At 44.8% G+C, this 20,243-nt stretch overlaps 1 protein-coding gene across 1 annotated transcript; it reads right to left on the bottom strand.

Annotated features, from left to right (window-relative positions):
- Window positions 1-1,534: 1,534 nt before the first annotated feature.
- On the bottom strand, window positions 1,535-20,127 carry LOC311106964 (serine/threonine-protein phosphatase PP1-beta catalytic subunit-like). The gene is made up of 8 exons (XM_084149380.1): window positions 20,064-20,127; window positions 10,286-10,417; window positions 9,229-9,459; window positions 8,982-9,086; window positions 8,814-8,885; window positions 8,572-8,723; window positions 3,287-3,421; window positions 1,535-3,205 (listed from the first exon to the last, which is right to left on the bottom strand). Exons 1-8 carry the CDS (start codon window positions 20,113-20,115, stop codon window positions 3,101-3,103), a joined length of 984 nt encoding a protein of 327 aa, XP_084005506.1. The 5' UTR covers window positions 20,116-20,127; the 3' UTR covers window positions 1,535-3,100.
- Window positions 20,128-20,243: the final 116 nt, after the last annotated feature.

Raw genomic sequence — 20,243 nt, 5'->3', positions numbered from 1 at the left:
CTACCAGGAGACAGGCCAGTACATCAGGAGACGTGGAGGAGGCCATAGGAGGGCAACAACCCAGCAGCAGGACCGCAACCTCCGCCTTTGTGCAAGGAGGAGCAGGAAGAGCACTGCCAGAGCCCTGCAAAATGACCTCCAGCAGGCCACAAATGTGCATGTGTCTGCTCAAACGGTCAGAAACAGACTCCATGAGGGTGGTATGAGGGCCCGACGTCCACAGGTGGGGGTTGTGCTTACAGCCCAACACCGTGCAGGACGTTTGGCATTTGCCAGAGAACACCAAGATTGGCAAATTCGCCACTGGCGCCCTGTGCTCTTCACAGATGAAAGCAGGTTCACACTGAGCACATGTGACAGACGTGACAGAGTCTGGAGACGCCGTGGAGAACGTTCTGCTGCCTGCAACATCCTCCAGCATAACCGGTTTGGCGGTGGGTCAGTCATGGTGTGGGGTGGCATTTCTTTGGGGGGGCCGCACAGCCCTCCATGTGCTCGCCAGAGGTAGTCTGACTGCCATTAGGTACCGAGATGAGATCCTAAGACCCCTTGTGAGACCATATGCTGGTGCGGTTGGCCCTGGGTTCCTCCTAATGCAAGACAATGCTAGACCTCATGTGGCTGGAGTGTGTCAGCAGTTCCTGCAAGAGGAAGGCATTGATGCTATGGACTGGCCCGCCCGTTCCCCAGACCTGAATCCAATTGAGCACATCATGTCTCGCTCCATCCACCAACGCCACGTTGCACCACAGACTGTCCAGGAGTTGGCGGATGCTTTAGTCCAGGTCTGGGAGGAGATCCCTCAGGAGACCATCCGCCACCTCATCAGGAGCATGCCCAGGCGTTGTAGGGAGGTCATACAGGCACGTGGAGGCCACACACACTACTGAGCCTCATTTTGACTTGTTTTAAGGACATTACATCAAAGTTGGATCAGCCTGTAGTGTGGTTTTCCACTTTCATTTTGAGTGTGACTCCAAATCCAGACCTCCATGGGTTGATATATTTGATTTCCATTGATAATTTTTGTGTGATTTTGTTGTCAGCACATTCAACTATGTAAAGAAAAAAGTATTTAATTAGATTATTTCATTCATTCAGATCTAGGATGTGTTATTTTAGTGTTCCCTTTATTTTTTTGAGCAGTGTATATACATTTGTTTACTGTATAGATACTTGTGGGCTAGGAAAACCAGGCCGTGTATGACACTTCTGGTATAAAGAATCACATTTGTACAAAACAATTCTAACAGCCCAGACTGATTAGTTAACCAAAAGGTATGGCATAATCATGTAACCGACATATAGTAGGCCAAGGGTGCCTTAAAACCAAAACATAAACGCATGTCCAAATGATTTGGTAAAACCGCTGTTCTACATTTTCAAATGGTTGACGGATGTCATTACTGTAATGGCAGACAGCAGAACACAACACTAGGCCCTCCAACGCACTGCTCCCATTAAAAACCATTGAGTTGCTGCGTTGTGGGTTTGAAGGCAGCCCAAAGAATAATGACAGACAAGAGAGGCAGGGTCAACGGCACAGTTCCATTTATTCCATTCAAAGAGTCGAACGAAAATTGTACAAATCTCAAAATGGTTTAAAACACTGACAGTTTCCAACTTGAAGAGACCGACAGATGAGAACAAGGCAAAAGATATAGGCGAACTAAAAAAAACTCAAATGTTATTTGAATATTCATTAGTTGGATGACAATAATAATAAGGAGCCGGATATTGTAATCAGTTTACCGGAAAGGTAAACATACTGTATTCACATTCTGATGCCTTGCTGGTTGTTGACATCGTCAGCCTCTTTCGGCTGTCCTAAAATCTACCACTAGGGGGCAGCAATGTCTAAGTGATCCCGCTCCGAGTACAAAGTGCCATCTCGGACTCACTCCAAGCTTGGTAAGCATGCGCTTGACCCCCGTGTGATGTAATATGCCATGTTTACAAGAACTGCAGGGGCAATGGTGACTGCTGAAAACAGCTTGTGTAAAGTTAAAAACAACTATTGTAATCGTCTAGTGGGGCCAACTGGTCGTGTGAATTAGAAAAATAATACTGAACACCAATAGAAATCAGGTGCCTTTGACTCTGGCCTTAATGTCCTAAGCCACCACAATCTATGCATTCTCACAGGCACACAGTTAAAGAGATGTCCATAAACAGTCTTCAGCAATGGAAGCAGGTTCGGTGGATTAAGGGATAAGAGGAGAGGGCTGGTGTGGTGGTGGACAAGCTTGATTCAAAACCAACAGGCATTTGGAACATCCATTTGTTGCGAACCCTTTGAGTTAGGACACAGAACCTTAACTGTACTAGTAGTTAACTGTTAACATGTATACACAGTTAATATGTACAGAATGTGTGTATACAATGCATGCCCCGTGTGTATATACTGTCATTTTGTATGGTTCTGATAATATGCATTTGTACAAGTACTTTCAACGTAATTGTTGTTAATACTTCATTAGTGTCTCAATTAAGAGAAAACGTTTTAGAGTCCAACGAGGTAAAAATGACTTTCTCCAAACTCACTAGGAGGCAAAACCATTCCACTCAGTTACTGTAGCCAAACCGTAGGAGGAAAACGGCCATGTTATTAGTAATATTGTGAGAAGGTTACACATTAGCAGGGTAAATTGTGAGACTGGGTGGGGAGGATATCTCTTACGTTATTTGTCTTGAAGAGTCAACGTTGTTGGCTGGGGTAAATAACCCACCTCACTCACTTGCACACATACACACACAAATCAAATTCAATACTTTTTCAATATCTGAAGGAAGAAAAGCCTCCTTTCTAAATGCGTTGCCCTTTTCCACAAAATGTGTATCATATTGCTGCACCTTAGCAACCCATTTCATAGCATTGAAAAACCACAAGTCACTTACATTATTAATAAAAAATACCAACAAACAAGCAAAGAAAAAAAAAACATTGTTCACAGCAAAGATTTAATATTTTACACATGAAATAGGTGAGTGGAGGTCAGGGGGGGCTAGAGCGCTTCCCATAGATGGGAGGGATGGGACAGGACGTTGCAGGGGGCAACAGAGGAAAGGGTGCAAGGAGGCGAGACAGGGGGCCAGGCGCTCACCTCTTCTTTGGGGCTTGGGCAGTACGAGGCGGGGTTACAGGGCGTCCCGTGTTCACCCCCCCATACTGGTACTTAGCTTTTTTCTCTGACGGCTTCAAAATCTGAGAGAGAGAGAAAGTATTAATCCCTAGTGTGTTAACAGCACTAGGAGACTCATCCACAGTTTGTGTGTTTGTTCTCACCTGAAAGGAACACATGAGGGACTCGTCCACGCTCATCATGCCCCCAGCGTTGTCAAACTCCCCGCAGTAGTTGGGAGCCGAGAACAGCGTCACCAGCTGCCGTTTGGCAAAGAACTCGTAGCCATCCTCAACAACCTTCAGGTACAGAACAACACTTTTGAGTTAATGAACATCCTTTAGAGTTTCATCCTAATGAACATAGCCCTCAGTATCTCATGCATCCTACTGAACATCATAGCCCTCAATATCTCATGCATCCTACTGAACATCATAGCCCTCAGTATCTCATGCATCCTAATGAACATAGCCCTCAGTATCTCGTGCATCCTGATGAACATCGTAGCCCTCAGTATCTCATGCATCCTACTGAACATCATAGCCCTCAGTATCTCATGCATCCTAATGAACATAGCCCTCAGTATCTCGTGCATCCTGATGAACATCGTAGCCCTCAGTATCTCATATATCCTAATGAACATAGCCCTCAGTATTAGGGCCTGGACGATAACAGTATCGCGATACTCGTTAGTATCATGGCAAGTAAACAAAACACAAAGCGGATTTAACTTCTTCAGGAAAACAGCCCTAATGTTGAAAACAAACAACATTATGTTGTCATCCAGTAGGGCTACACGATATGAACAAAATATCTAATTGCGATTTCTTTGCGAGATATTGCAATTGTGATTATGAATTGCGATTTTCAAGCCCTTGGGTGAAAACTTGCTAATTTCATCAGACATGTTCTCTACCCTGACACTTGTTTTAACCATAACTTCTAAATTGATATCATATGAATACATTCTGTGCTAACTGAAAACAAAACCAAATGAAACAAATCTTGTCCAACATTGTTATAGGCTACATATGATAATAGATAGGATTATTACATTTACATTTTAGTCATTTAGCAGACGCTCTTATCCAGAGCAACTTACAGTTAGTGAGTGCATACATTTTTCATACTGGACCCCCGTGGGAATAGAACCCACAACCCTGGCGTTGCAAGCGCCATGCTCTACCAACTGAGCTACATATACACTGCTCAAAAAAATAAAGGGAACACTTAAACAACACAATGTAACTCCAAGTCAATCACACTTCTGTGAAATCAAACTGTCCACTTAGGAAGCAACACTGATTGACAATAAATGTCACATGCTGTTGTGCAAATGGAATAGACAACAGGTGGAAATTATAGGCAATTAGCAAGACACCCCCAATAAAGAAGTGGTTCTGCAGGTGGTGACCACAGACCACTTCTCAGTTCCTATGCTTCCTGGCTGATGTTTTGGTCACTTTTGAATGCTGGCGGTGCTTTCACTCTAGTGGTAGCATGAGACGGAGTCTACAACCCACACAAGTGGCTCAGGTAGTGCAGCTCATCCAGGATGGCACATCAATGCGATCTGTGGCAAGAAGGTTTGCTGTGTCTGTCAGCGTAGTGTCCAGAGCATGGAGGCGCTACCAGGAGACAGGCCAGTACATCAGGAGACGTGGAGGAGGCCGTAGGAGGGCAACAACCCAGCAGAAGGACCGCTACCTCCGCCTTTGTGCAAGGAGGAGCAGGAGGAGCACTGCCAGAGCCCTGCAAAATGACCTCCAGCAGGCCACAAATGTGCATGTGTCTGCTCAAACGGTCAGAAACAGACTCCATGAGGGTGGTATGAGGGCCCGACGTCCACAGGTGGGGGTTGCAGGACGTTTGGCATTTGCCAGAGAACACCAAGATTGGCAAATTCGCCACTGGCGCCCTGTGCTCTTCACAGATGAAAGCAGGTTCACACTGAGCACGTGACAGAGTCTGGAGACGCCCTGGAGAACGTTCTGCTGCCTGCAACATCCTCCAGCATGACCGGTTTGGCGGTGGGTCAGTCATGGTGTGGGGTGGCATTTCTTTGGGGGGCCGCACAGCCCTCCATGTGCTCGCCAGAGGTAGCCTGACTGCCATTAGGTACCGAGATGAGATCCTCAGACCCCTTGTGAGACCATATGCTGGTGCGGTTGGCCCTGGGTTCCTCCTAATACAAGACAATGCTAGACCTCATGTGGCTGGAGTGTGTCAGCAGTTCCTGCAAGAGGAAGGCATTGATGCTATGGACTGGCCCGCCCGTTCCCCAGACCTGAATCCAATTGAGCACATCTGGGACATCATGTCTCGTTCCATGCTTTAGTCCAGGTCTGGGAGGAGATCCCTCAGGAGACCATCCGCCACCTCATCAGGAGCATGCCCAGGCGTTTTAGGGAGGTCATACAGGCACGTGGAGGCCACACACACTACTGAGCCTCATTTTGACTTGTTTTAAGGACATTACATCAAAGTTGGATCAGCCTGTAGTGTGGTTTTCCACTTTCATTTTGAGGGTGACTCCAAATCCAGACCTCATTGGGTTGATACATTTGATTTCCATTGATCATTTTTGTGTGATTTTGTTGTCAGCACATTCAACTATGTAAAGAAAAAAGTATTTAATAAGATTATTTCATTCATTCAGATCTAGGATGTGTTGTTTAAGTGTTCCCTTTATTTTTTTGAGCAGTGTATATTAACAAACACATTTTTAACATGATCAAAATATAGTGTGCTATAAGTGCAGCACTTATTCATTAATTAATGACTAACATTGAGCTCCTATTTCCTACACTACATTATCAAAAGTATGTGGACACCTGCTCGTATAACATCTCATTCCAAAATCATGGGCATTAATATGGAGTTGGTCCACCCTTTACTGCTATAACAGCCTCCACTCTTCTGGGAAGGTTTTTCACTAGATGTTGGAACATTGCTGCGGGGACTTGCTTCCATTCAGCCACAAGAGCATTAGTGAAGTCGGGCACTGATGTTGGAAAATTAGGCCTGGCTCGCAGTCGGCGTTCCTATTAATCCCAAAGGTGTACGATGGGGTTGCGGGCAGGGCTCTGTGAAAGGCCAGTCAAGTTCTTCCACACCGATCTCAACAAACCATTTCTGTATGGACCTCGCTTTGAGCACGGGGGAATTGTCATGCTGAAACAGGAAAGGGCCTTCCCCAAACAGTTGCAACAAAGTTGGAAGCACAGAATCGTCTAGAATGTAATTGTATGCTGTAGCGTTAAGATTTCCCTTCACTGGAACTAAGGGGCCTAGCCCGAACCATGAAAAACAGCCCCAGACCATTATTCCTCCTGCACCAAACTCTACAGTTGGCACTATGCATTAGAGCAGGTAGCATTCTCCAGACGTACCCAGATTCGTCCATCGGACTGGCAGATGGTGAAGCGTGATTCATTACTTGAGAACGCGTTTCCACTGCTCCAGAGTCCATTGGCGGCAAGCTTTACACCACTCCAGCCGACGCTGGACATTGCACATGGTGATCTTAGGTTTGTGTGCGGCTGCTCGGCCATGGAAACCCATTTCATGAAGCTCTCGACGAACAGTTCTTGTGCTGACGTTGCTTCCAGAGGTAGTTGGAACTCGGTAGTGAGTGTTGCAACAGAGGACATACAATTTTTACGCACTACGCGCTTCAGCACTCGGCGGTCCCACTCTGTGAACTTGTGGGGCCTACCATTTCGCGGCTGAGCTGTTGTCGCTCCTAGACGTTTCCACTTCACAATAACAGCTCTTACAGTTGACCGGGGCAGATCTAGCGTCGCAGAAATTTGACGAACTGACTTGTTAGAAAGGTGGCATCCTATGACGGTGCCACGTTGAAAGCCACTGAGCTCTTCAGTAAGGCCATTCTACTGCCAATGTTTGTCTATGGAGATTGCATGGCGGTGTGCTCGATTTTATACACCTGTCAGCAACGGGTGTGGTTGAAATAGCCGAATCCACTAATTTGAAGGGGTGTCCACATACTTTTGTATATATAGTGTATTTTACCATTATGAGTAATTAAAGAACCTAAGTGAATTATTTATTCAGGCAGCCATAGGCTGCAGATGGAATAGGAAACTTATGATTGTGTAATTATGTAAACTGAACAAAAATATAAACGCAACATGTAAAGTGCTGGTCCCATGTTTCATGAGCTGAAATAAAAGATCCCAGAAATGTTCCATCCCAGAAATGTTCCATACGCACAAAAATCTTAAATGTATTCAAATTGTGCACAAATTTGTTTACATTCTTGTTAGTGAGCATTTTATCCTTTGTCAAGATAATCCATCCACCTGACAAGTGTGGCATATCAAGAAGCTGATTAAAACAGCATGATCATTACACAGATGCACGTTGTGCTGGGGACAATAAAAGGCCACTCAAATGTGCAGTTTTGTCACACAGCACAATGCCACAGATGTCTCAAGTTTTGAGGGAGCATGCAATTGGCATGCTGACTGCAGGAATGTCCACCAAAGCTGTTGCCAGAGAATTGCATGTTCATTTCTCTACCATAAGCCACCTCCAACGTCGTTTTACAAAATTTGGCAGTACGTCCAACCGGCGTCTGTCTGTAATGAAGCCCTTTTGTGGTGAAACACTCATTCTGATTGGCTGGGCCTGGCTCCCCAGGGGCGGTCCTGGGAGGGCATGGATCTGCGCCCCTGCCCAGTCATGTGAAATCCATAGATTAGGGCCCAATGAATTTATTCAAATTGACTGATTTCCTTATATGAACTGCATTTGTCGTGTTGCCTCTTGTTGTCGCCACGACTCTGAGGCACTTTTTGCACACTTGCATTTGGTTGACATTGGTTTGCCATATCACTGATGATGAGCCCTTCTTTGGCACCAAATCAACGTTCTCATTAGCACTACTCATATTTCCGACACACTGAGGTGAAGCAACAGAGTTTCTAAACAACCTACTGTCCTGTCTTTGGTGAAGCCCTTTCTCTTCTCACCAGCATCTAACTGCGCGCTCTATGCAGGGACGCACGCTTGTGATTGGCCCGCATGTGCATGCCATGCAGAGTGAGAGAGTCCGCTTGTGATTGGTCAGCATCCTCTGTGCATGTAGAGAGTGAATGAACGGAATCTAGCGCATCTCATTGGAGGAGATACCGTAATCTAGTTTTCATTGTATTAGCGAAGTTTGAAAGAAAATAGAAAATCGCAGCCTCTTGCGATATGGATATTGCACGTCAATATCGCGATTTCGATTTGAATTTGATTAATCGTGCAGCCCCTATCATCCAGAGTCACATTTATTTATTTTCCAAGTTTCAGCACACAATGTTTTACATACAGCAGGTTTTTAAAGGACCAAAGACTTTGGTCTGCTTTGTGTTGGGACACCGGTATCGTCACAGCCCTACTCAGCATCTCCTACATTAGGTCAGTATGAAGGCTCTACCTGGTGGGCTCTGCAGATGAGGTCCAGGTCATGGCGGTTGAGGAACTTGCTGACCACGTCGGCCCCGAAGGTGAAGGAGACGCCCCGGTCGTTTTCCCCCCAGCCCTGCACGTCTTTGTCTGGATCTGACCACAGCAGGTCACACAGCAGGCCTAGCACAGTCAGCACAGTCAGAGCCAGTCACAAATACATCACAGAACATGTAAACCCCGCCCCCCCCCCCCACACACACGTTAACACACCTGTGTCAGGGACATCAGTGGGCCTCATGATGCGTCGGATTTGCTCCATGGACTGCAGATCAGGAGAGAGACCTGAGGAAAAGGGATGATTGTTAATTAATAATATTCAATAATAATAATAATAATAATAATAATAGATTGAATTGATAGATAAGCCCCCATGCATACCTCCATGGCAGCAGAAGATCTTCTCATCGATTATAGCGGCAATGGGCAGACAGTTGAAGCAATCTGTGAAGGTCTTCCACAGCTTTATGTTGAATCTGCGTTTGCCTGGGGAACACAACATAGAAAGGACATGGAATTATGCTGATAGTAGAGATCCCAAAAGCATTACCATTATGGATCCTCCATCCTCACTGAAAAAGATAACTGATTCAGATTGTGTGTGTGTGACACTGCTTCCGCGTCTTACACTCGTCATAGAAACCGTAGATGCGGTTGATGGAGGCACATTCGTGGTTTCCTCTGAGCAGGAAGAAGTTCTCAGGGTATTTGATCTTGTAGGCCAGCAGTAGGCAGATGGTTTCCAAGGACTGCTTGCCTCGGTCCACGTAGTCCCCTAGGAACAGGTAGTTAGCCTCCGGCGGGAAGCCCCCGTACTCAAAGAGCCGCAGCAGGTCTGTGTACTGGCCATGGATATCCCCTAGAGAGAGAGAGAGCAGAGGGGTTGTGAGACTACCATTATTTGATGTACCCTTTATTTAACCAGGGAAGTCACATTGAGATTGACAGTGTCTTTCTTTTTTAAAGTGAGCCCTGGACACCTGGAAGGAGTGGAGAAGAGAGTGAGTGGACTTGAGCCAGATTGTGTCCTTGATGGAAGGAGATGGCCCCATCCTGCAGAGCCGCAGACACTCGAGGGAGACAGCATTTATATCCTCCTGCTCTACTTACTGAGCTAGGTCTATGTCTCTCCAATGTGTTACCCTATCCTCTCCTTTCTCTCTGACATTTTGGCTTAAAGACAACACTGTGTGTGGTGAGGATAGTGCCAGGACCATAAAAATACGAATGAACAGAATGGTATGGATAGTGCCAGGACACCAGTGAATGTATAGGTATCTGTAGTTTTATCTGCCTACAGATTTCTATGAGGAAAGGTATGAGTCCCTGTATATAGCTTCCTTAGTGTATTTTATTCCCTATGTTTTCATTTCCTTATTTTTAACTCTGCATCGTTGGGAAAGAGCTCGTAAGTAAGCATTTCACGGTGAAGTCTACACCTGCTGTATTCGGCACATGACAAATCAAATTTGATTTGGGTAGGCTTCTGGATGCCGTTTTCATGGCCATGTAAAATCACAAACATTAGGCCTATGTCTTTATTCAGCCAGCTTTTTATATTTTTCTAACCCTGGTATGACTCATACATTTCTCATACGGTATTTGTGCTCTAAGGGAGAGAGAGCGAGAGAGAGAGAGGGCCCCGGAGTAAGGATAGAGCAAGCGGGAGAATTTATCGTACTGACCACATATTTTGAGCGGAGCCTCCAGCTCCAGTAGGATGGGCTGGCTGAGGAAGATCTCCCGGGACTTGATGCACAACCCCCGCACCTCCGCCTCCGTCATCTGGACTATCTTCCCTGGACGGCATCCTCGCACTTGACAGAAAGATAGGGCGATCAATCATCACAACCATGAGTCATGACCCTGCTTTCCATTGTAATCATGCTGACTGTGTTTCATGTGCTTTTATGGTCTTCAAATCAGTGAGGAATGTGAAACCACCGTGTAAGCCCTAAAAGAAGAAACAAAAGTTGGACCAAAGAAATATGATATTGTTGCAAAACCTCACATTCCAATGTCATAAAAATAAAAACAATAGCAATGTAATTTCATTCAGATCAGATGGCATAGATTTACACTTTGACCAATAATAACGCTGTTGAAACAAAAACAACGTCAAGGCCCTAACCGATTTCTAATAGAATGATGACTACTGCATACCTAATAACATTCAGAAAAGGCCTTCTGCTCGACTAGACAAATGGCAGAGGATTGCAGGTCACAGCAATTTGACTTTCATTAACAGTAATCGATTGGCTAATGGTTTTTAAGGAGTCACTGAGTCAACCTCCCGGCTAGGAGCTGGATAAAATTGAGTTGGGTTTTTCTTTTAAAGGCATGCCATTTCGTGTTCAGCTATGTGCTGACAACATGAAGGGAGATAGAGAGAGCAAGTGGTTGTCACTGCTGCTGTGTGCAGTGTTCCAAGTGGGCCAAAGTGTCTTGGAAGCGTGTTGTGTATAATTTGATGGCAAAATGCTTTTCATTCATTCACAGTGTGTATTATTTAGGCTAATAAATACAGATGAGGTTGACTGTAGTTTTTGTAGGCCTAGTTTCACGTTTTAATGTCACGTGCACAAGTACAGTGAAATGCCCTTTCCTGCAAGCTCTAAACCGAAGAATGCCGTGATCAATATCAATGTAGTACTAAGAAATAACAAGGTAGAACAAAAATACACTAAAAATAAAAATAAAAACACGAGAAAGTAAGAAGCTATATATAGGCCTACACAGGGTCAGTTCCAATACCATATTTATACTGAAAATTATAAACGCAACATGCAACACTTTTACTGATTTACAGTTCATATAAGGAAATAGGCCCACCCACTTGGGAGCCAGGCCGACCCATCTCTAAAACAATGTTGGAGGCAGCTTATGGTAGAGAAATGAACTTTCAATTCTCTGGCAACAGCTCTGGTGGACATTCCTACAGTCAGCATGCCAATTGCACGCTCCTTCAAAACATTGTGTTGTGTGACAAAATTGCACATTTTAAAGTGGCCTTTTATTGTTCCCAGCACAAAGTGCACCAGTGTAATGATCATACTGTTTAATCAGGTTCTTGATATGCCACACCTGTCAGGTGGATGGATTACCTTGGCAAAGGAGAAATTCTCATTAACAGGAATGTAAACAAATTTGTGCACAAAATTTGAGAGAAATAAGCTTTTTGTGCGTATGGAATATTTCTTGTTATTTTTTATTTTAGCTAATGAAATGTGGGACCAACACTTTACATGTTACCTTCATATTTTTGTTCAGTGTACAATGTGCGGGGATACTGGAGTGATAGAGGTATACTACATGGTCAAAAGTATGTGGACACCCCTTCAAATTAGTAGATTCGGCTATTTTAGCCACACCTGTTGCTGACAGGTGTATACCGCCATGCAATCTCCATAGACAAACATTGGCAGTAGAATGGCCAGTAATGAAAGGCTCAGTGACTTTCAACGTGGCACCGTCATAGGATGCCATCTTTCTAACAAGCCAGTTTGTTGAAGTTCTGCCCTGCTAGAGCTGCCCTGGTCAAGTGCTGTTATTGTGAAGTGGAAACGTCTAGGAGCAACAACGGCTCAGCCGCTAAGTGGTAGGCCACACAAGCTCACAGAACCTGACCGCAGAGTGCTGAAGCGCATAGCGCCTAAAAACTCTGAAGCAGTGGAAACGCATTCTCTGGAGTGATGAATCACGCTTCACAATCTGGCAGTCCAATGGCCAAATCTGGGTTTGGCGGATGCCAGGAGCACACTACTTGGCGGAATACATAGTGCCAACTGTAAAGTTTGGTGGTGGAGTAATAATGGTCCGTGGCTGTTTTCATGGTTCCGGCTAGGCCCCTTAGTTCTAGTGAAGGGAAATCTAAACTATACAGCAGACAATGACATTGTAGATGATTCTGTGCTTCCAACTTTGTGGCAACAGTTCAGGGAAGGCCCTTTCCTGTTTCAGCATGACAATGCCCCTGTGCTCAAAGCGAGGTCCATACAGAAATGGATTGTTGAGATTGGTGTGGAAGAACTTGACTGGCCTGCACAGAGCCCTGCCCTCATCTCCAAATCAAATCACATTTTATTTGTCACATACACGTGTCTAGCAGATGTTATAGCGGGTGTAGCGAAATGCTTGTGCTTCTAGCTCCGACAGTGTAGTAATATCTAACAAGTAATATCTAACAATTTTACAACATATATCTAATACACACAAAACTGGAATTTAAGAAAATATACATACAGTGGGGAGAACAAGTATTTGATACACTGCCAATTTTGCAAGTTTTCCTACTTACAAAGCATGTAGAGATCTGTAATTTTTATCATAGGTACACTTCAACTGTGAGAGACGGAATCTAAAACAAAAATCCAGAAAATCACATTGTATGATTTTTAAGTAATTAATTTGCATTTTATTGCATGACATAAGTATTTGATATATCAGAAAAGCAGAACTTAATATTTGGTACAGAAACCTTTGTTTGCGATTACAGAGATCATACGTTTCCTGTAGGTTTTGACCAGGTTTGCACACACTGTAGCAGGGATTTTGGCCCACTCCTCCATACAGACCTTCTCCAGATCCTTCAGGTTTCGGGGCTGTCGCTGGGCAATAAAGACTTTCAGCTCCCTCCAAAGATTTTCTATTGGGTTCAGGTCTGGAGACTGGCTAGGCCACTCCAGGACCTTGAGATGCTTCTTACGGAGCCACTCCTTAGTTGCCCTGGCTGTGTGTTTCGGGTCATTGTCATGCTGGAAGACCCAGCCACGACCCATCTTCAATGCTCTTACTGAGGGAAGGAGGTTATTGGCCAAGATCTCGCGATACATGGCCCCATCCATCCTCCCCTCAATACGGTGCAGTCGTCCTGTCCCCTTTGCAGAAAAGCATCCCCAAAGAATGATGTTTCCACCTCCATGCTTCACGGTTGGGATGGTGTTCTTGGGGTTGTACTCATCCTTCTTCTTCCTCCAAACACGGCGAGTGGAGTTTAGACCAAAAAGCTCTATTTTTGTCTCATCAGACCACATGACCTTCTCCCATTCCTCCTCTGGATCATCCAGATGGTCATTGGCAAACTTCAGACGGGCCTGGACATGCGCTGGCTTGAGGAGGGGGACCTTGCGTGCGCTGCAGGATTTTAATCCATGACGGCGTAGTGTGTTACTAATGGTTTTCTTTGAGACTGTGGTCCCAGCTCTCTTCAGGTCATTGACCAGGTCCTGCCGTGTAGTTCTGGGCTGATCCCTCACCTTCCTCATGATCATTGATGCCCCACGAGGTGAGATCTTGCATGGAGCCCCAGACCGAGGGTGATTGACCGTCATCTTGAACTTCTTCCATTTTCTAATAATTGCGCCAACAGTTGTTGCCTTCTCACCAAGCTGCTTGCCTATTGTCCTGTAGCCCATCCCAGCCTTGTGCAGGTCTACAATTGTATCCCTGATGTCCTTACACAGCTCTCTGGTCTTGGCCATTGTGGAGAGGTTGGAGTCTGTTTGATTGAGTGTGTGGACAGGTGTCTTTTATACAGGTAACGAGTTCAAACAGGTGCAGTTAATACAGGTAATGAGTGGAGAACAGGAGGGCTTCTTAAAGAAAAACTAACAGGTCTGTGAGAGCCAGAATTCTTACTGGTTGGTAGATGATCAAATACTTGTCATGCAATAAAATGCAAATTAATTACATAAAATCATACAATGTGATTTTCTGGATTTTTGTTTTAGATTCCGTCTCTCACAGTTGAAGTGTACCTATGATAAGAATTACAGACCTCTACATGCTTTGTAAGTAGGAAAACCTGCAAAATCGGCAGTGTATCAAATACTTGTTCTCCCCACTGTATATGGACAAGCAATGACAGATTAGCATGGACTAAAATACAGTAGAATATTATAGAATAGAATGCAGTGTATACAGTTGAAGTCGGAAGTTTACATACACCTTAGCCAAATACATTTAAACTCAGTTTTTCACAATTCCTGACATTTAATCCTAGTAAATATTCCCTGTCTTAGGTCAGTTAGGATCACCACTTTATTTTAAGAATGTGAAATGTTAGAATAATAGTAGAGAGAATGATTATTTCAGCTTTTATTTATTTCATCACATTCCCAGTGGGTCAGAAGTTTACATACACTCAATTAGTATTTGGTAGCATTGCCTTTAAATTGTTTAATTTGGGTCAAACGTTTCGGGTAGCCTTCCACAAGCTTCCCACAATAAGTTGGGCGAATTATGGCCCATTCGCCCTGACAGAGATGGTGTAACTGAGTCAGGTTTGTAGGCCTCCTTGCTCGCACATGCTTTTTCAGTTCTGCCCACACATTTTCTATAGGATTGAGGTCAGGGCTTTGTGATGGCCACTCCAATACCTTGTCTTTGTTGTCCTTAAGCCATTTTGCCATAACTTTGGAAGTATGCTTGGGGTCATTGTCCATTTGGAAGACCCATTTGCGACCAAGCTTTAACTTCCTGACAGATGTCTTGAGATGTTGCTTCAATATATCCACATAATTGTCCTTCCTCATGATGCCATCTGTTTTGTGAAGTGTACCAGTCCCTCCTGCAGCAAAGCACCCCCACAGCATGATGCTGCCACCCCCGTGCTTCACGGTTGGGATGGGGTTCTTCAGCTTGCAAGCCTTCCCCCTTTTTCCTCCAAACATAACGATGGTCATTATGGCCAAACTGCTCTATTTTTGTTTCATCAGACCAGAGGACATTTCTCCAAAAAGTATGATCTTTGTCCCCATGTGCAGTTGCAAACCGTAGTCTGGCTTTTTTTAATGGTGGTTTTGGAGCATTTTTTTCTTCCTTGCTGAGCGGCCTTTCAGGTTATGTCGATATAGGACTTGTTTTACTGTGGATATAGATACTTTTGTACCTGTTTCCTCCAATATCTTCACAAGGTCCTTTGCTGTTGTTCTGGGATTGATTTGCACTTTTCGCACCAAAGTACGTTCATCTCTAGGAGACAGAACGTGTCTCCTTCCTGAGCGGTATGGCGGCTGCGTGGTCCCATGGTGTTTATACTTGCGTACTATTGTTTGTACAAATGAACGTGGTACCTTCAGGCATTTGGAAATTGCTCCCAATGATGAACCAGACTTGTGGAGGTCTACAATTTTATTTCTGAGGTCTTGGCTGATTTCTTTTGATTTTCGCATGATGTCAAGCAAAGAGGCACTGAGTTTGAAGGTAGGCCTTGAAATACATCCACAGGTACACCTCCAATTGACTCAAATGATGAATGAAGCTTCTAATGCCATGACATCATTTTATGGAATTTTCCAAGCTGTTTAAAAGGCACAGTCAACTTAGTGTATGTAAACTTCTGACCCACTGGAATTGTGATACAGTGAATTATAAGTGAAATAATCTGTCTGTAAACAATTGTTGGAAAAATTACTTGTGTCATGCACAAAGTAGATATCCTAACCGACTTGCCAAAACTATAGTTTGTTAACAAGAAATGTATGTAGTGGTTGAAATACGAGTTTTAATAACTCCAACCTATGTGTATGTAAACTTCCGACTTCAACTGTACACATGAGATGAGTAGTGCAAGATATGTAAACATTATTAAAGTGGTCAGTGATTTCAATAGGCAGCAGCAGCCTCTAATGTGCTAGTGATGGCTATTTAACAGTCTGATGGCCTTGAGATAGAAGCTGTTTTTCATTCTCTCGGTCCCAGTTTTGATGCACCTGTACTGACCTCACCTTCTGGATGATAGCGGGGTGAACAGGCAGTGGCTCGGGTGGTTGATGTCCTTGATGATATTTTTGGCCTTCCTGTGACATCGGATGCTGTATGTGTCTTGGAGGGCGGGTAGTTTTCCGCCGATAACGCGTTCGGCAGACCGCACCACCCTCTGGAGAGCCCTGCGGTTGCGGGCGGTGCAGTTGCCGTACCAGGTGGTGATACAGCCCGACAGAATGCTCTCAATTGTGCATCTGTAAAGGTTTGTGAGGGTTTTAGGTGCCAAGCCACATTTTTTCAGCCTCCTGAGGTTGAAGAGGCTCTGTTGCGCATTCTTCACCATGCTGTCTGCGTGGGTGGACCATTTCAGTTTGTCGGTGACGTGTACGCCAAGGAACTTGAAACTTTCCACCTTCTCCAATGCGGTCCCGTCGATGTGGATAGGTGGGTGCACCCTCTGCTGTTTCCTGAAGTCCACGATCATCTCCTTTGTTTTGTTGACGCTCCCAGAGCCCTCACCTCCTCCCTGTAGGCGGTCTCGTCATTGTTGGTAATCAAGCCTACTACTGTTGTGTCATCTGCAAACTTGATGATTGAGTTGGGAGAGTGCCTTGCCACGCAGTCATGGCTGAACAGGGCGTACAGGAGGGGGCTGAGCATGCACCCTTGTGGGGCCCCAGTGTTGAGGATCAGCGAAGTGGAGATGTTGTTTCCTACCTTCACCACCTGGGGGCGGCCCGTCAGGAAGTCCAGGACCCAGTTGCACAGGGCGGGTTCAGACCCTGGGCCTCCAGCTTGATGATGAGCTTGGAGGGTACTATGGTGTTGAATGCTGAGCTATAGTCAATGAACAGCATTCTTACATAGGTATTCCTTTTGTCCAGATGGGATAGGGCAGTGTGCAGTGTGATGGCGATTGCATCGTCTGTGGATCTATTGGGGCGGTAAGCAAATTGAAGTGGGTCTAGGGTGACAGGTAAGGTAGAGGTGATATGATCCTTAACTAGTCTCTCAAAGCACTTCATGATGACAGAGGTGAGTGCTACAGGGCGATAGTCATTTAGTTCAGTTACCTTTGCTTTCTTGGGTACTGGAACAATGGTGGCCATTTTGAAGCATGTGGGAACAGCTGACTAGGAAATGGAGAGATTGAATATGTCCATAAACACACCAGCCAGCTGGTCTGTGCATGCTGTGAGGACGCGGCTAGGGATGCCGTCTGGGCCAGCAGCCTTGTGGGGGTTAACATGCTTAAATGTCGTCGGCCACGGAGAAGGAGAGGCCACAGTCCTTGGTAGTGGGCCTCGTCAGTGGCACTGTGTTATCCTCAAAGCGGGCGAAGAAGGTGTTTAGCTTGTCTGGAAGTGAGATGTCGGTGTCGGCGACGTGGCTGGTTTTCCTTTTGTAGTCCGTGATTGTCTGTAGACCCTGCCACATACGTCTTGTGTCTGAGCCGTTGAATTGCGACTCCACTTTGTCTCTATACTGATGTTTTGACGGTTTAATTGCCTTGCGGAGTGAGTAGCTACACTATTTGTATTCTGCCATATTCCCAGTCACCTTGCCATGGTTGAATGCAGTGGTTCGTGCTTTCAGATTGGCATGAATGCTGCCATCTATCCGCGGTTTCTGGTTAGGGTAGGTTTTAATAGTCACAGTGGACACAACATCACCTATACACTTCCTGATAAACTCAGTCACCGTTTCAGTGTATTCGTCTAAATTATTTTCAGAAGCTACCCGGAACATATCCCAGTCCACGTGATTAAAACAATCTTGAAGCGTGGATTCCAATTGGTCAGACCAGCGTTGAATAGTCCTTAGCACGGGTATTTCCTGTTTGAGTTTCTGCCTATCGAACACCTTTGGGATGAATTGGAACGCCGACTGTGAGCCAGGCCTAATTGCCCAACATCAGTGCCCGACCTCACTAATGCTCTTGTTGCTGAATGGAAGCAACTCCCCGCAGCAATGTTCCAACATCTAGTGGAAAGCCTGTTATAGCAGCAAAGGGGGGACAAACTCCATATCAATGCCCATGATTTTGGAATGAGATGTTCAACGAGCAGGTGTCCACATACTTTGTAGTGTAGATAGGTATAGGGGTAAGGTGACTAGCGTAAATGGAGAGGTGTGTGTGCATGTGTGTGTAGAGTCAGTATACATGTGTGTGCATGTTACATGTGTGTTGGAGTGTCATTGTGTGTGGAGTCCTGTGAGTGTGCATAGAGACAGAGCAAAAATATAAGGGGTCAACTCAGATAGTCCGTGAAGCCATTTTGTTAGCTATTTAGCAGTCTTATAGCTTGAGGATAGTAGCTGTTTCGGAGCCTGTTGGTGTCAGACTTGATGCATCTGGTACTGCTTGTTGTGTGGAAACAGTCCAGAAGATACTATCATCAATAGGCGCTAAAGCAGTTAGCATCTATGAATGGGGTAGGGCTGACAGAGATAACTTGTGAGGAGCAGAATCAACAACCTCTGCATAATCAAAACAGTTGCTTTGTGAGGTGTTAAAGGTCACAGTTAGCCATTGTTATGTAAATACCAGCTGAACAGTACCAGTGGCCTGGCTTTGGCCCCAAGTGAGAGCAGGTCCACAGGAGCCATTGGTTCCGGCCCACGTAGAGCCTTTTGGGTAAAACACCGGGGTAAATCCTGTATGGAAATGCGCCATAATTTCACTTTCACACCCCATCATTCACTCCTTAATATCTCCTTGAAATTCCCCTTGGTTGTTTCGAAATGTATTAATTATGAGAAAAGAAACCAAGATTATGAAGGCTTCTAATGTTTGGAAAATTATAATCTTGAGAATTTTCCATAGGTGATTCATGCTCAGAAATAAAACGCTCGGGTACATATCCAACATTGAGAGCGGTTAATGAATAGTTAAACATACTATTGATGCGAAACTGAATAGCCACCAAGAGGGCAGTTAAAATTAATGTTAGGGCTATTTGAATTGATGCATTCTAGGGTTTTTCTGTGTTCTTGCTATACACATATGACTACAGACATTCTTAGCTACTTCACCAACAACCGAATAGCCCCTAGGCGTGTATTGAAAACCATTGTGAATGTAGTTAACTAGTTAGTTAACAGTAGGTGGCTTGCAGTCAACACAGACCGAGCTGGGGTGTGCTACCGCTGGCAAACCAAGCTGTCCACTCGCAAAGCCCCTCTCTCGTCAAGGTGTAAAAACTCACGTTTACTCGCCAACGGTCGGTACTAACTAGCCACTAAAATATATACAAAAAACAGCAACATCCCTGTTCTGTGCTAGGCAAAGAATATAGCTAACTAGCTAGTTTGCTAACGTTAATCGCTAACTATGTTAGTTGGCTAGCTTGTTTGGTAAGCTAGTTAACGTTGTCATTGGCTTGCATGATAGCTTAATAACAAATCAAACGTGACAACAGACATTTATATTCAAAATGATGTTGCCTTTTCGACATGTCTTGTCAGCTAGGTACGTTGGCTTGCTAGCTAGTTGCCGTTAAATTGTAGCTAGCTCATCCTAGATAGGGTAGCTAGCTACACTGCTAGCTAATGCTAGTCACTGACACTACTTTGTTGAACCACCTTCTGACGCGCTAACGTTAGCTAGCTAGCTCGCAAACTCAACTGGCCAATGCCAAATATAAGGCTACATTCGTTATTTGACACCTGAAAATGACATCATGTTACACGTGTAAGTGCTGTCTCCACCATATAACCGCAAGGTTACTTGCAAAATAACATGAAATATCATACCTTCAAGCAATCGGGAGATGATGCTGTCAACGTTGAGCTCGCTTTCCGCCATTTTCTTCAAAAAACTGAAAACTACTACGCAGAGAGACCTACCTCGTACTCACCGACAGGGGGCGTGGTCTACTACTACACAAACTACACCGTTTATTTTGGTTCAATCAGGGGTTCTGTCTTTTGGCA

This window comes from Coregonus lavaretus, assembly GCF_964263955.1.
Source record: "Coregonus lavaretus genome assembly, chromosome: 31".
Classification (NCBI taxonomy): Eukaryota; Metazoa; Chordata; class Actinopteri; order Salmoniformes; family Salmonidae; genus Coregonus; species Coregonus lavaretus.
The sequence above is the reverse complement of the archived record's forward strand: the minus strand, read 5'-3'. Positions and strand labels throughout refer to the sequence as shown.